This window comes from Agelaius phoeniceus, chromosome Z, assembly GCF_051311805.1.
Source record: "Agelaius phoeniceus isolate bAgePho1 chromosome Z, bAgePho1.hap1, whole genome shotgun sequence".
In the NCBI taxonomy this organism is placed as follows: Eukaryota; Metazoa; Chordata; class Aves; order Passeriformes; family Icteridae; genus Agelaius; species Agelaius phoeniceus.
In genome coordinates, this window is record NC_135303.1 from 92,887,372 (window position 1) to 92,902,813 (window position 15,442).

General features: G+C 41.0%; 1 protein-coding gene across 11 annotated transcripts in view; it reads right to left on the reverse strand.

Annotated features, from left to right (window-relative positions):
* Positions 1-15,442, reverse strand: part of DYM (dymeclin) — a 209,547-nt gene that overhangs the window by 84,591 nt on the left and 109,514 nt on the right. For 6 of the 11 annotated variants that reach the window (XM_077171383.1, XM_077171382.1, XM_077171380.1 and 3 more), the window contains one exon: positions 9,283-9,447. The exons of the other annotated variants lie outside the window; for them this stretch is intronic. In XM_077171383.1, the coding sequence (XP_077027498.1) occupies positions 9,283-9,447 (165 nt within the window). The remainder of the gene's footprint in view (positions 1-9,282; positions 9,448-15,442) is intronic. 11 annotated transcript variants of the gene reach the window in all.

The window sequence follows — 15,442 nt, forward strand, 5'->3', positions numbered from 1 at the left end:
AAAATAAGGAGTTGTTCTTACAGTGTTATTAATTCTGCAGATCTGGAATGGTTTGGGTTACTGAGGTCAGTATGAATGGATCTGGATGCCCGTTTCCAATTTTTCAGGTGTTACACCTTCAATAAGCAGGTCAGCAGTGTTCCCTACTCCTTTACTCCCCATCCTGTTCCAGCCACATGGGGAGCCAGGCCAGGTCTGCAGGACCCAGCAGCCCAGGGGCTCTGCCTCTGTTGTAATGTGCTTATGACCCCTCACTGGTGGCACCTGCCCCCTTGATGGAGAGTCACTGATTTAGATTCAACAGCTGGGCAGCTGGGAGACTACCCAAAACTACTTCAGAAGGAGAACCATGAGGATGATGCCTCTAATCACTTATACTGTTAATCAAATATTTTTTAAAAAAATTTTTTAATCAAAATAAGCCAAACTTCCAAACTCATGCTATCTACAGCTGCAGTTAATTATAAGAATATAAACTCTCAGGTATTTTCACTAAGCAGGTCTCCCCTATGGCTCCTGTGCAGAACATCTCTGCAGCACATATCACAACATCTGGTTTGAGACAATTTGGGCTTACTGGAAAACATCCTGGGTTTCACTATATAAGGGTTATCTCCTGGACTCATCACTTTTAAACTAACGTACCAGCCCCACATCAGCAGACCACTCAGATATCCTTCTTATGCACAACATCCCACTAACCAAATTACATTTCAAGTGAAATCCTCCTATGAAGCTACGAGTATGTTGTGAGGTTCTCTCATTTTTAACTGCACTGCTGATTGTTGGGGTTATTGACTAAAAATAACTGCTGAACTAGAATTTTATATATTTTATGAAGTGGGACACTTTGCATCCAACCTTAAAAGCATAAAACTTTAAACCTCTTTTCCTCTACATTAACAAGATTAATTTCTTGCTGCTTCTGCTCTTCAGAGTCCTTGATCAAAATTTAAAATTTCACTCATCACCACTATTCATATGCACAATTTGAATCCCTTAAGCTCATCCATCTCTGTCTCCAGGAGATACCTGCAAAGATGTTTGCTGCACCGTTCTTCTTGTGAATCATTTGTTACTCAAGCTTTGCAAAGTTCTTTGCATATTTTAGTACTGAGGGTACTGCCCAGCTCTGGGTAGACACCCAGATCTCTCTCAGGAAACCCACGAATGTGGTTTAAACATTTAGTTCTCAACTGATATCAAGATGTAGATACTCCTACTTAAAAGGGGGAAAAATATATACATTCTGATGCTTCAAGCGTTCTGACTGGAACATCTTAATCAAAATTATCAATTGTGACAACTCTAGCTGCTGTCAATACTTTCTTTAATTTGAGAAATTGGAAGACGTTTTGAATCAGTAACATATGTTTGTCATTTTCTAAGTGAATAATTTTCTATATTTAGGCATTAATTAAATATTTTACTAAGCTGCTTTCACTAGTCAAAGTTCATGCAATGCTGTTTGGGACATCAAAACAGACACGAGTGCATCACCTAGATGCAGAAAGTGAAGAATACCTGCAGGGCACTCCCTGCTGCCAGTGGCACTGACTTCAGGAAGGTGCTGGAGAGGTTCGTCCAGGGAGGTTAGCAAAGACAGAGGGGCTGGATCTCAGCAAGGTTTTTTAGTCTAAGGATAAAACTGGCTGAGATGAGCATAAATTCTTTCTCCTTTCACCTATAAGCTGTTTCAGTATATTCAGACTGACACGCATTTTGTTAGCATTCTCCTGAACTCTTTGGACAAGATATGGCATTTTTCTCCTTTTACTCCCAAAACAATAGCTTATTTACATACTTACCAAAGAATAAGACACCCTCCCAATGCTGATTAAATGCCAGACGTTACGTAGGAATGCAAACCCCCGGACTCTGAACATACTGCTACAATGGAAATGTGTGAAAGTAATTTTGTTCCAGTTTCATCTCATGGGAATGTGGGCTCATAAGCATCCAATTAAAAATAATTCTGACTGATCGAGATGTGTTTTAGCTTCACACGAGAATGCATCTAGAAAATGCCTGTGATAGATTTTTACCAGGGTGGGAGGAATAAAGATTATTATAGAGAAAGAACCTCACTCTTGTAATTTTTCCCCATTCAATTTCATTCTTTGTACATGAGAATGTAGTGTTTTGGCAACCTGTTCTGTTTTGTACTATTTGGGTCAAATCACCTGGGGAACCTGAGAAGACATAATTTTTAGTGGGAAGATTCCAAATCAAAATGCATCCTTTTAAAGCAATCTATAAGGCAAACGAATGAACAAAACCCTGCATGGCAATCTGCCTATAACTTCCATTTTTTTTGCCAAAAGAAGCCACTTTGATCCACTCATCTGCACAAGCCATAGGAATTCCCTCAGTTACTTCCTCCTTCAAGCCCAATAGCTTTGGCTGGACTTGGACATATCTTTTAGGAGAGTATCCAATCTCATTTAAAAATTCCAATCCAGGGAAATCCAGAGCCCTTGTTATTCCAGTGACTCACATACCATGTAAAAAAAGATAGACCAGTCTCAGCTGGGTTTGCTTTCCAGCTACTGGAGTGCATTGTACTTTTGCACAGGATCACAGAATATCCTAAGCTGGAAGGGTCCCCCCAGGATCCCCCAGCCCAGCTCCTGCCCTGCACAGACCCCAGCAATCCCACCCTGAGCATCCCTGGCAGTGCTGCCCAAAGGCTCCTGGAGCTCTGGCAGCCTCGGGGCCGTGCCCATTCCCTGGGGAGCCTGGGCAGTGCCAGCACCCTCTGGGGAAGAGCCTTTCCCTGATACCCAACCCAAACCTCCCCTGACAAATCTTATTAAAGCGCTCTCTTATTGAAGGATTTATTCACCCTTGATCTTCCAAATAATTTAAGAAGCAAACTCATAAAAATGCCATAGAGTACTTCTGATTTGTTTCAAAGTGAACCTGTTCCTTTTATCTTGCAGCATGATCTATGTGCGTGGAATTCCACCAGCTTCATGAAAATACACCTTGCTTTCATCAAGCTTAGACAGTTACATTTTCATATCAGCAATCTCTCCCCTACACTGATTGCTCCTTCCCTAAAAACTATTTTTGGTACTTAATTTTAAATAGGGCAGGACTTAACAAATCAATGCAGAGGGTTTCCACTAGACATGCACTCACTTGATAAACATCCAGTTAAACTGTATTTGAGACCTGCAAGCCAGGCAGTTCTTCACCCAATGAATATCCACACCACTGATTTTATATCTCACTGGCTTCTTGATTACTATGCTATGCAGTACAAAGATAAATAATCTGTAATAGAATTATTTATAAACAATTCTGCTCTGCCAAGTCACTCGATGTTGAGTGTAAAGTGATCCTTCCATAATAAACAACTCCAAGCCTCCAACAAAATTATGAGCAGCCGACTAAAAATCACAAAGCAATAAAATATTAAATTATATTAATTCAACAGACCTCTGACCTTTATTTTTTTTTAATTTTATTTTTTCCCCCAAAGAAAAATTATCAAATGAGCTGGATTTTGGGGAAATGATCCACACCAACACAGCAGCCAAAAAAAAAGCCTCATCTACTGAGCTGTGCCCCCCAGCTCAGAAACTGAGCCCCACAAATCATCTTGCATGGAAGATCAGAGAACAGAGTTTCCATAGAAATTTACAAGCCACTCTAGAGAAATATCAGCATATGGGTATTAACAAGCCAGCCTGAATCCTTGAAGAAATATTAGTGCAGTGTGATTGTCTTTTTTTCTTTTGTCTTTTTTTCACTTGTTCTTGCTTCTATTTACTTCTTAAGTGACTTAATTAAATTCTGTTCAGCTGTTCCATGGTCTGCCTAAGACTGAAGTTTAAAATACACCATAACTACTGAACTCAATGACTATTGGTTGACAATTACAGCAACTCACAGCATTGGGCAGGCATTGAAAATAAAAAGTAAAACTGTGCATATTAAGCCCAGTAGAAAAAAGACCACCTTTAAGAGTTCAGGTTTAACACTGGTAATGGAAGCAGTTAGAATTTATCAGTGGCACAGCATTAAGACAAAAAAAAATGTTCATTGTCACAAAAATGTACCATTTCCAACTCTGCCTCCAAAAGCTGGAGATACTATGCCATGTTTCAATAACAAGGAAAATTTCCCAGCCCACCCATAATGATACTTTCTGATAATGTAATGACACTGCAGTCCCTGAATGGTACTGATCCAGTCCCCATAGCCTCTCAGCTTGGCAGGATAATGAGCAGAGACCACTGAATGGTGTTTGGGGGAATAGAAAGGAAAAAGAGAAGGGAAAAGATCATTGGTAAAATGCCAACTTTGGAAGCAAAGTGCAGAATCTTATTTAAAAATCCTGCAGAAAAATAATGTTTTTATTCAGTATTGTAAAAAAAACCCAAAACCCACAAGCTTGTTTATTTCTGAAGAGTGCTTAAATCTAACAATTTTTTACATGTATTGGAGAAATAATTTTTTCTTTAGGGAAAAATATTTTGAACTATGCTATCTAACATTCTAAAAATAGCCTGCTTTAGTGATAAATGAAGTGAAGCTGTTCTTGCCTGTGACAGGCCCAGATTCTGCCATCTTCATTACTCTACTTTTAATTCTATGACAAATGTGGGGCCATTTATGAAAGCTCTGACAGGTTAAGCTCACAGTGAAGTAAGGATCAATGTTTGTCCTATCCCTGGAATTGTTCCAGACCAGGCTGGACAGGGCTTGGAGCAACCTGGGATAGTGGGTGGCGTCCCTGGTACCATTCCCTGGTGGAATGGGATGAACTTTAGGGTCCCTACCAACCCAAAGCATTTAATGACTCTAAACAAGGCTGATGCATTGACTATTTTACTCGCACTAACTTAGGGTGTTTTTCACACTAACTGCCTAAAAACTCAATGGCAACAAATGCTCACGATTATTGGAAAAAAAGAATTCACATCTGCGAAGCCTCATTTGAAAGAATATGAATTGCTGCACATCTCCACAGAGTAAATCCAATTAATCCAAGCAAAAGCCATTTAAGGTTCAATAATAACACATTTGACTTATGTTTTTCCCCACCTTCTTTTCACAGACTAAAGTCAAAGAAAATATGTCAGATTTGCAAATGCTTAAGTTGTTTTTGAGGATGATACCTAGACACCTTTCCTGCACTGTCAGGGTAGTAATCCATACCAGGACACAGGACTGGGATCCAGGCTCTGTGCCCCAGCACAGCTCGCACTCCAAGGAAAAAGGAACTGGAAACTGGATAAAAAAATTCAAGTTGGCTTTAAGCAGCACTTGAGCATCAGGTTGCAGCAACAGAACCATTTCTAGTAAATTAGCAGCATTTCTCAAAGCTAAGCTCCAAGGCCGCGATCCCAATAAGGCAGCACATTCTTAAATGAATGTAATTGTATAATTCCATTGACTCTGATGGCATGGGAGAAGGATGGCTGCAAAGCTCATTCTCCATACACTTCAGACAATGCCAAAACACTTCTGAAAGGCAGCATTATAATCTTATGAGATATATTTTGCTATTTAAACAAACCTAGCATTAAGTAATAAAAGACAAGCAAAATGGGTAAACTTAATGTCAATTTGATATCATATTTCTTGGTCTTTTTTACTTAGGAAAAAAACCCTTAATTAAAATTAATCCATAATAAATTTTATCTCTGCAACTTTAAGACATATTTACCCAATTTACAAAGTTCAGCAAAACTGTATTTCCTGGTTTCACACACAGTATCAAGCTTGTTATGAAACTAAAACTGTCCATAATTTGTTCAGCATCCCAGAACTAATCATTGCTTGTTAGCTGCCTCTTTGCCAGTACATGCACTAAGCCAGTCTGCCTTCAAAAGCAATTTTCCTGAGCTTGACTGCAACCCAGAGAGGTTTAAAAGAAAACAGGAACACACACGAGCATTAAAACATTACATGATGAATATGAAATGCAAAAGGAAATAGTAATAGTGGCAAACATATCTCACATCACAAAGCACAGTTGCTGCAATAAAAAATACATAGCACAGTCACAACAGAATTATTAGATATTAGGAATTTTGCATTACAAACCCAGGCTCAATATTTATGCTATGCTAATGCTGTGCATAATAAAATGGGTATTGTACCCACTATGTTTCTAGAATTTGCTATAGACCCAAAGCAACACTGGCACTAAATCCCAATGAAAGCTGCCTGGAAATCTGGTGCAGTGGGCTTGCTCCCTGTGGGACAGCAAAATATGTGCTATTTTGCATTCCCTCTTCCCTGCTTTAACCAATGTTGGCTGTCCAGTAAGTGTGGGATGTGGTGTGCCTGTGCCACATCACCACCAGGTTCTCACACACATCTATGGAACACTGAAAACCTGACAAACACAGAATGGTTTGGGTTGGAAAAGACCTGAAGGACCATCTGTTACCAACCCCCTGCCATGGCAGGGACACCTCCCACTGTCCCAGGCTGCTCCAAGCCCCATCCAGCCTGGCCTTGGGACACTGCCAGGGATCCAGGGGCAGCCACAGCTGCTCTGGGCACCCTGGGCCAGGGCCTGCCCACCCTCCCAGCCAGCAATTCCTAATTGCCAAGAGCCCAAAATCTGTGCCTGCCCTCTGGCACTGGGAGCCATTGCCTGGCTGCTGTCCCTGCAGGCCTTGTCCCCAGTCCCTGTGCAGCTCTGCTGGAGCCCCTGGAGGCCCTGGCAGGGGCTCTGAGGTGTCCCTGGAGCCTTCTCTTGTGCAGCTGAGCAGCCCCAGCTGTGCCAGGCTGGCTCCAGAGCAGAGGGGCTCCAGCCCTGGCAGCAGCTCCGTGGCCTCCTCTGCACTGGCTGCAGCAGCTCCAGCTCCTTGTGCTGCTGGAGCCAGGGCTGGGGCAGCTCTGCAGGTGGGCTCTCACCTGAGCCCAGGGGCACAGGGGCAGGATCCCCCCTGCCCTGCTGCCCACGCTGCTTTTGAACATATTTAATGCAAACATTAATATATTTGCACATAAAATCTACCAAAATAGTAATGAAAACTCTAATTTTTTGATAAGTACAAAGACAGGCAACACCATCTGTGGGTATCAGAGCATCACTGGACACCTTCTGCTCTGGACTAAAATTTATATTTTTTGCCAGGAATACTGGATGGTGGGATGGTGATTTATGAATCACCATAATTAATTATCCTTTGCCTTCAGTAATTTGTAAATTCCATCTCTTCTCTAAATGGGCTGATCACACAATAAAACACTGTAGTACTTTAATAGAGGATGGATGCATGGATTCAAACAAAAAGCTTCTGACACCTCACTTATTTTGTTGTATTCCATGCTACTTACAGACTTAGACAGGCAAATTTCCTGACTGTACTTCTCTAATCATCCAATATCAAAACAACAATAGAGAATTAGCCATAAAAAACAGCTACCTCTATATTTTTCCAGCAGCAATTTCTATTTTAAATCCTCTGTTCTCCTCCTAGCTCAGAAAAAGATAACCTGCAATGAAAATCTGAGATTTTACAATCTCCAAGATTGATGTACTCTAATATACCTCAACTGATGCATAAGCCCTATTTCAGAAAGTGATACCAGTAAAAAATATCTCCATCACTTGTGGTAAGTGGGGAGTAACTAGATGAATGTTTTTGCTCTAAAAACTTCACAGGCTTGTTACATGAAAACACATACAGTGTTATCAGTGCTTATTTTCATCCACAGAACACCTGAAAGATGCAATATCCATGGAGAAGAACTCAGTCTGCCAAGGGTGATTTTTTCAGCTCAATGTGTAGTGCTGTTGCTGTACAGAATTACAAAAATTTCATGGAAACAAGCTGGAAGAATTACACTACTTATTTTACATTTTCAGGATATCATTTCTACATGTCAAACATTACATCTGAAAGAAGATTGTAGTGTAGACTGCACTTATTATTAGTATTCATTTTTAAATAAGCCTTTGAAATCTCAGGCCTTTGACTACTTTAATACCATGTCCCTGTTCCAAATTAATCTGGAGAATGCCCCTGGGACAGCTAGATTTTCATGTCCTGTTGAGATCTTCAGAGTAATTCTCCATCATTATGTACTACTATAATTTTTTTCTTTTGTACAAAAAGAGCTATTTCAGCTTGCATGCCGTATTTTCTTCCCTTGACAATCAAGCTGGTTTTACTTATGTTTACTGTGTGGTCCCTTGCTATTGTATGCTGGCTTTGCTGGGAAGCTGCATTTCCACCCTGGATGCCTTCCATGTTCTGATCAATTTTGTCACGCAATTTTCCCCTTGTTTTCCCAAAGCTTCTAGGGACTAGGTTAATATATTTAATTATCCACAGCATCAACAATGTAATAGTAAAACTTTAAATTTTACTTGGAGTAAACAGCTAAGAGAAATCCTTTGGGTATGGCAAGTAGGACTTACTTTTATATTCACCCTTTTTACAGTTTCTGTAGAACATCTATAATTCCCTATCACACAGAAGGATTTGGGGCTGACAGATTCTCCTAATTCTTATTCTGTATAATCAAAAGGAATCAGACATACAAAAAAGGAGAGATCTTTAATTGTCCCAAGTAACAATCAACAGAAGAGGAAATGGACTCAATTTGTGTCAGGGGAGGTTTAGGTTGGATATTGGGAAGAATTTCTTAACCCCAAGGGTTGCCAGGCACTGGCACAGCTGCCCAGGGCAGAGGTGGATTCCCCATCTCTGGAGGGGCTTAGAAGCTGTGTGGATGTGGCACCTGGGGACATGGGTAAGTGGTGGCCTTGGCAGTGCTGGCTAGTGTTTGGACTCGATCTTAGAGGGCTTTTCCAGCACAAACAATCGTGTGATTAACTTCCACAAAAACTTCCTGAACTTGAGGCAAAAGCTCTATCATTTCTACTCTTGAAAAGCAAATTATATGGACAACGTTACAAAAAAAACAATGGGTGTCAAGAAGTATTAGACACTTGCATGTAACCTCTGCACCAATTCCAAACAAACTGTGCAACTGCAATGGAAGTTTTGTGAATCACAGCTCAAGTTCTTATGTCAAGGCTTTGGAAATGGATTAAAATACTTTAACATAAAAAGCATTTAAAGCTTCCAAAGGCCAAAGAATTTGCATTCTAAATTTAAAAAGACAAACCAAACCATTAGTAGACTCCCATCTAACACACTTTTTAGAATATACATCAAGGATGTCATAAAGACACAAACTACCCCCTTAGAAATTAAAATTATTCATCAGTTAACTGAAAACATGCACAGATCAGTCACAGGGCATGCAGCATGCAGTAAATGGAGAGGAGAGGTTAATAACCTGGAAGCATAGGATCTGAGAATGTGAGAACAAGTTAAAGACAAGAGTTCCTCTCCATTGTCACTGAGGGTCGAGAAGCAATGCTGCAGCGTAGAGCAGTGGGAGTGGGGGAAATACAGTTTGTCCAAGACATACACATATCTCCGCAAGTGGCGGCAGGTATAACTGAAAGACAAGGGTAGAGGGAGACAAAACAGAAAAAAGAGGTGTTTGCCTTTAAGAAAGCTAAGTCATGGTTTAACATCCCTGGCTTTTGTGCCAAGAGTCAATGGAAGATGCCAAGAAAGCAATGGAGCGGTTTGACATAAAACAGTTTCAAGAAACAGAGGGATCTGTTTGCCCCTGTGCCCACATGCTGGTTCTGTCACTGCTGCACGGGGAATTTGCCAAGTCTCACACATTAGACACAAGAATTTGAGCTTCTTTTGGGTGTGTGTGTCATTTCTCTCTCCCCCCCCCCCCCTGTTTTTTGCTCCCAGTATCATCTTAAGAGAAGTTTTATCTCTCTCAATAAATGCAGGAGACTGGTCCCTGATTTACAAAGGTTACCTTTAAAAAAGACCTAAGAATTTTAACAAAATTTAACTGCCTTTCATGAAAACTGACAGTTGACTTAAAGGGGGAAAAAACATCCTGAGCTATTGCTCTTGTAGCCTGGGATTTCAGTGGTAGAGCATGCCTGTATTTAATTCTAGTTGCTCAAATGCGATGCTTAATCATAACAGAGTTACTCAATTAAGACCTGGCCAGCTTTTCCATGAAGAGCTAGAGTCACTTCTATGAAGTAACTACAGAGCAAGCAATAAAATGTTTAAAATTGATATTAAGCAACACTGAATGCACCTGTGTTAGAGATATATTCCCTACGCCTATGCACAGGATATCCTCCCACTCATAATGGAAAGGAAAATAAATTCATTAGCGCTGTTCACCTGCAACAAACTGCATCACTGGAAAACTCTGAGGCACATAGAAAACATAACCTCAACTACCTTTTATTATAGGTTTTGTATAGAAAGTACTTCACTGCATAATAGTGCACAGCCCAGGGTGTGCCAAGTATGATGATGTGATGTGATGATGTGTCTCAGTGATCTTACAGCTGGACTTGGTAATCCCAGCGATCTTTTCCAACCTTAATGATTCTGTGATTCTAAGTTGTCCAGAAAGTGCTTTAACTGGCCCTAAATACTGAGAGACAAAAAGGTCAGCTCATGATGGTCCTACCAGGCTCTGCTGTCCTCATTTGCAGCCAGGGGACACAGCTCTCTCCAGGACAAACATATCCATGGAGTGCTAAACTGGGAAAGTTTCCCATGGAGATTTATGAAACCAAGTCTCTTCTGCTAACTTTGGCAAGAACCAACAACACCTGAACTCTAGGCTCCATCCAAATCAAAAAAACCCATTGTTTCATGGCATCATAGCTGGAAAATTGGCCCAGGGGTTATACATAACCCAACTACCTGCATTTCACAGGCTACCGTCTCTCTAAATCCCTATGTGACATAGTCACTCACATGCGCCTGAAACACTTTCCTGAGACATTTGTGTACCTCGGGGGAAAAAAACAAGACAAAAAAGAGTGCCACCAACAGCTAATCAGTGCAATCAGTGGGACTCTCAGCCCAAGACTGCACCAAAACCAACCTCCCTCTGCTTTGCTTTAAACAACACTACTGGATTACATCAGTCCTATGTTTGCTCTGGAAGTTTAAGAACACAAGATCCCTTTTGGCACTTCATTTGCAGACATGATAATTGTCAGGAGATGGAAAAGCTCAAGGATGCCATATCCTAAGCTTTCCTGCCTTTTCTGCTTTCCTGACCACAGCACACTGTGAGCAAGGCAGGCTATTCTATTCACTCCATAGGCCAGGGATGGACAAGATAAAGGATTTACAGGGTCCCATACTAAAGAAAACCCTCAACCCACAAGCCTGCTCTTCCAGCTACCTGGAGAGGCTACATGTTTTTTTCCAAAAACAAAATAGAGAGCATAATTTAGAATGATGATGCTTTGAAAATTTAAATGGTTCTAAGCCCACTATTACCATTTACTATATTTAACCAGGCCTCTTACTAGAAAACTCCTTCCAGTTATTCAGTCTTGTTAGATTTATCAAGAAATTGAACAGGTCTTCCATTGTAGAATCCCAGGATGGTTTGGGTTGGAAGGGACCTTAAAGATCATCCAGCGCCACCCCTGCCATGGGCAGGGACACCTTCCACTGTCCCAGGTGGCACCAAAGCCCTGTGCAGCCTGGCCTTGGGCACTGCCAGGGATCCAGGGGCAGCCACAGCTGCTCTGGGCACCCTGGGCCAGGGCCTGCCCACCCTCCCAGCCAGCAATTCCTAATTGCCAAGAGCCCAAAATCTGTGCCTGACAGGTGTGTGTGTGTAAACATGAAAACCCAACAATACCTTTAAGATAACAGAAGAAGTTCAAAACTCACAGGCATCATGGCAACGCACCAAATTCAGTCTTTATAAAGTCAGAAAGCAGCATTTAGAAGGCTCCAAGGATTTAATCTCATAGGTATTTTTATAGGTTTCTTGTTTGTTTTTCATTTTCTCTACTACACATTGAGGATGCAGAATTAAAAGAGACAAAAATTGAACAAAACACCAAAACCACCATAAAAATGCTCACTTGCTAACCATCGATAATGTGAATTTTGGAATAAAAACATACCTAAAGTAACTTGGTACTGTAAGAGACAGCACAGAGAACCTGACACCTGTGATGAAGCCTGTAAGCTACCTGAGAATTTTTTCCTCTCATGTTTCTGGCATCCCTCAGTGATTCCTTCTCTGATCATGGCACTGTCTAATCTTGCCCAGCAGCTGGTATAGAGAGGGCAGGGAGGAAGCTGCAGTATTGGCTGACAAAAGAAAAAAAGAGAAGAGAAAAGAAAAAAAAAAGAAAAAGAAAAAAACCTCAAATAAACCACATTAGTCAGCCATATCAACCTCCTAGAAAAAGAAAAAAAAAAGTTAATTTGCCTCAAAGGGGTAATTGATCCTGCTTTTAAGTCTCCCCAACTTCTGAGCTGTCCTCTCCTCTGCCATCCTGCAAGGGCAGCCTGTTCTCATCAAGAGGTGAATGCCTTCATCTGACTGCTGTGAGAATACTCTCACCCATTTACCCCAATCTTCTGTAATCCTGGAGCTCTGGTCCTCTGCCTGAGAGCTTTTTAAATTTGTCTGAACCAGAAGTAGTTAAAATGAACACTGAGACCCTCTACTGTACTCACTGCTCACTGCCTGAAACCCAGGCAAATGTAGGGGAAACATGCAATTTCTACACACATACAAAAATTAACCCAGAATATCTACATTTATTTGCAATTAAGTGCAGATTTGATGAACGTAAAGAAAAGTTTTTTCTTACCCCAGTCAGTAAAGGTATTCTGATGACAGGAGTTAAGCAAGAGCATCAAAGACACACTTTAAAACATATGGGAGTTTGATGCGGAGAGCCAGAGGGAAGGTGGAGGTTGCCACGTGAATAGAAGAGAATATTTTCAGTAGGAAGGGACCTACAACTTTCTAGTCCAACTGCCTGACCAGCTCAGGGATGACCAAGTTAAACCATGCTACAGCATAAGCACAGGGTGCCCAGAGCAGCTGTGGCTGCCCCTGGATCCCTGGAAGTGCCCAAGCCAGGCTGGAGAGGGCTTGGAGCACCTTGGGACAGTGGAAGGTGTCCCTGCCCATGGCAGGGGGTTGGAATGATACAAGACTAAAGGTCCATTCCAACCCAAACCATTTTGGGATTCCATGATGGACCATCTCTCCAAGAAGGCTGTTCCAGGGTTTGACCAACCTCTCCGTAAAAAAATGCTTCCTAATGTCCAGTCTGAACCTCCCCTGGGCAGTTTTGAACCATTCCCACCCTTCCCATCACTAGATCCCAGGGAGAAAAGGTGACTCCCTTCCTCAGGAAGCTGCTGCAGGGAGCAATGAGGTTGTGCCTCAGCCTACTTCCCTCCAAAGGAGGCCAGCCCAGACTCTTCAGCTGCTCCTCACAGGACATTCCTTCCAGCCCTTTTGCCAGCTTTGTTGCCCTTCTCTGGAAGCATCCAAGGACCTTCACATCCTTCTCAGATGGTGTGTCCAGAACTGCATGCAGTGCCCAAAATGACACTGCAACAACGCTGAGCAAAGTGGGACAATCCCCTCCCCTGACCAACTGTTTCTGCTGTGTGTGATGTACACCACACCAGGATGCGGTTTTCCCTCTGGGAATGCCATGGCACAAAGGATGTCACAGCTTCCTGCAGCTTTAGTTATCCCCCTGATATATGGAAGCCCTCCAAGCAACTTGTGTGAAACCATCAGATAGTCAAAACCAACAAATAAGCAAGACTTTGCTGAAGATTCTTCCAAAGGTACTCTGAAAATTTAAACATCCTAATTGGCCACTGAAATTATTTTGGCTTAGGTGATCATATCACTTCCAATATTTAACTCAAACTCCACATTAACTCAAGAAGTGAACATAAGGCTACAGCCACAGACTAAATGCCTAGCAAAAATAAGAGTTTGAAAACAAGAACTGCAGAAATTCATTATACATTTACATTCATTTTTTCATCCAAAATTTAAGATTTGAACAAGACAACAGCACTAAGCAAAACACGCAAAGCCACTTATTTGTTTAAGCTAGAAAGATGATATTTTCTCTAGTGAAAACAACTGTTATTTTAAAATAGGCAAAGGCAAAAATGTAAACAGCACCAGGCCAACATCTTAATGACACAGAAAGGAAGCAAGCTGGACAGAGTATAGAAAAGTGGTATAAAACTAGTGTTCACTAACCCCTCTACACATACAACCTAGGCTGAAACAGCATATACAGGATTCAAAAGAAAAATTCCCAGTTTAAGTAATCGTAATTCATAATCTTCTTCTTGGCACATGCCAGATTTTATGAGAGCTATAAATCTTTAACGTTATTGAGAAAAAGAAAGGTCTTGAAGATATACATGCCATGTGTATTAGCTCAGAGAAACTAGATTAATCTGCAGCAATAAAAAAAGCCAATTCTACTAAGCCTGATTAAATATTTAGGTCATATTGTTTCTGCGGCAGAATTTAAAAAATGCACAGCAAATAACATCTTTCCCTAAGCTTGAAGACTTAATCACTGTATTTTCAAAAGGCAGTTATGTTACAACACGACTCTACAGGAAAGCCAATATGAAAGTCTTTAAAAGAAAAATAAATGAAAGTATAAGCTAATTAAACTAGCACATGTTAATCAACACACTGAACTACCTGGGTACACGTGGGCAGAACGTCACGACATACATTACTGTTCATGTTTGATAATTTGAGTTCTAGGAAGTCCTATTAGTCACTACTCCTCTGTTCCCAAAGACAAACCCAAGCGAAATACATTCTGTACTCAAACATCAAATATATGGTAACAACAACTTATTAGATCATCCACTCCATGAGAATTGATTTCTATTCTGCCTGATATGTCACAAATTAATGTTATTTCATAAGGCATAAAGAGCTGAAAGGCAAATAATTTCTCTGCCTATATCAAGGCCAGGCTGGACAGGGCTTGGAGCAATGAGGTCTAGTGGAAGGTGCCTCTGCCCATGGCAGGAGGGTTGGAATGAGATGATTTTTACAATCTCTTCCTACCATGGGCCAGTCTAGGATTCTGTGATTCTTGCAACAGCAAAATACATCATATACATAATGCAAAAATAGAATTTTGGATTGAACTTTTCATTTGTGTTTAGTACACTGCCACTGATGACATGATGAACTATGGTACTGACGAACCACAGCAGAAATCTAATTATCTATTTGTATTTCAGTACCAAGAACATTTTGAAAGACCAACATGCCCAGGTTCATGGGAAGATGTTCTGGGCTTCTTTGGGGTGAGTTTCTGCCACTGTGGTGTTAGCACAGATAAACTGCTTAAGAAATTCCTCATTTTTCATACAGTTTAAGTATTTTTTTGAATTAATATTCTTACATTAGAGTCACAATTAAGATGAAAAAGACCTTAGGGGATCTCTAGCCCAACCTTCTCCTCAGAGCAGGGTTAAAACTGTATCCACACCTGAACAGAGGTTTATTTGATTGTCTCAGATGCCTCTGGGGGAGAGACTCTACAACATCCCTGTGCTGC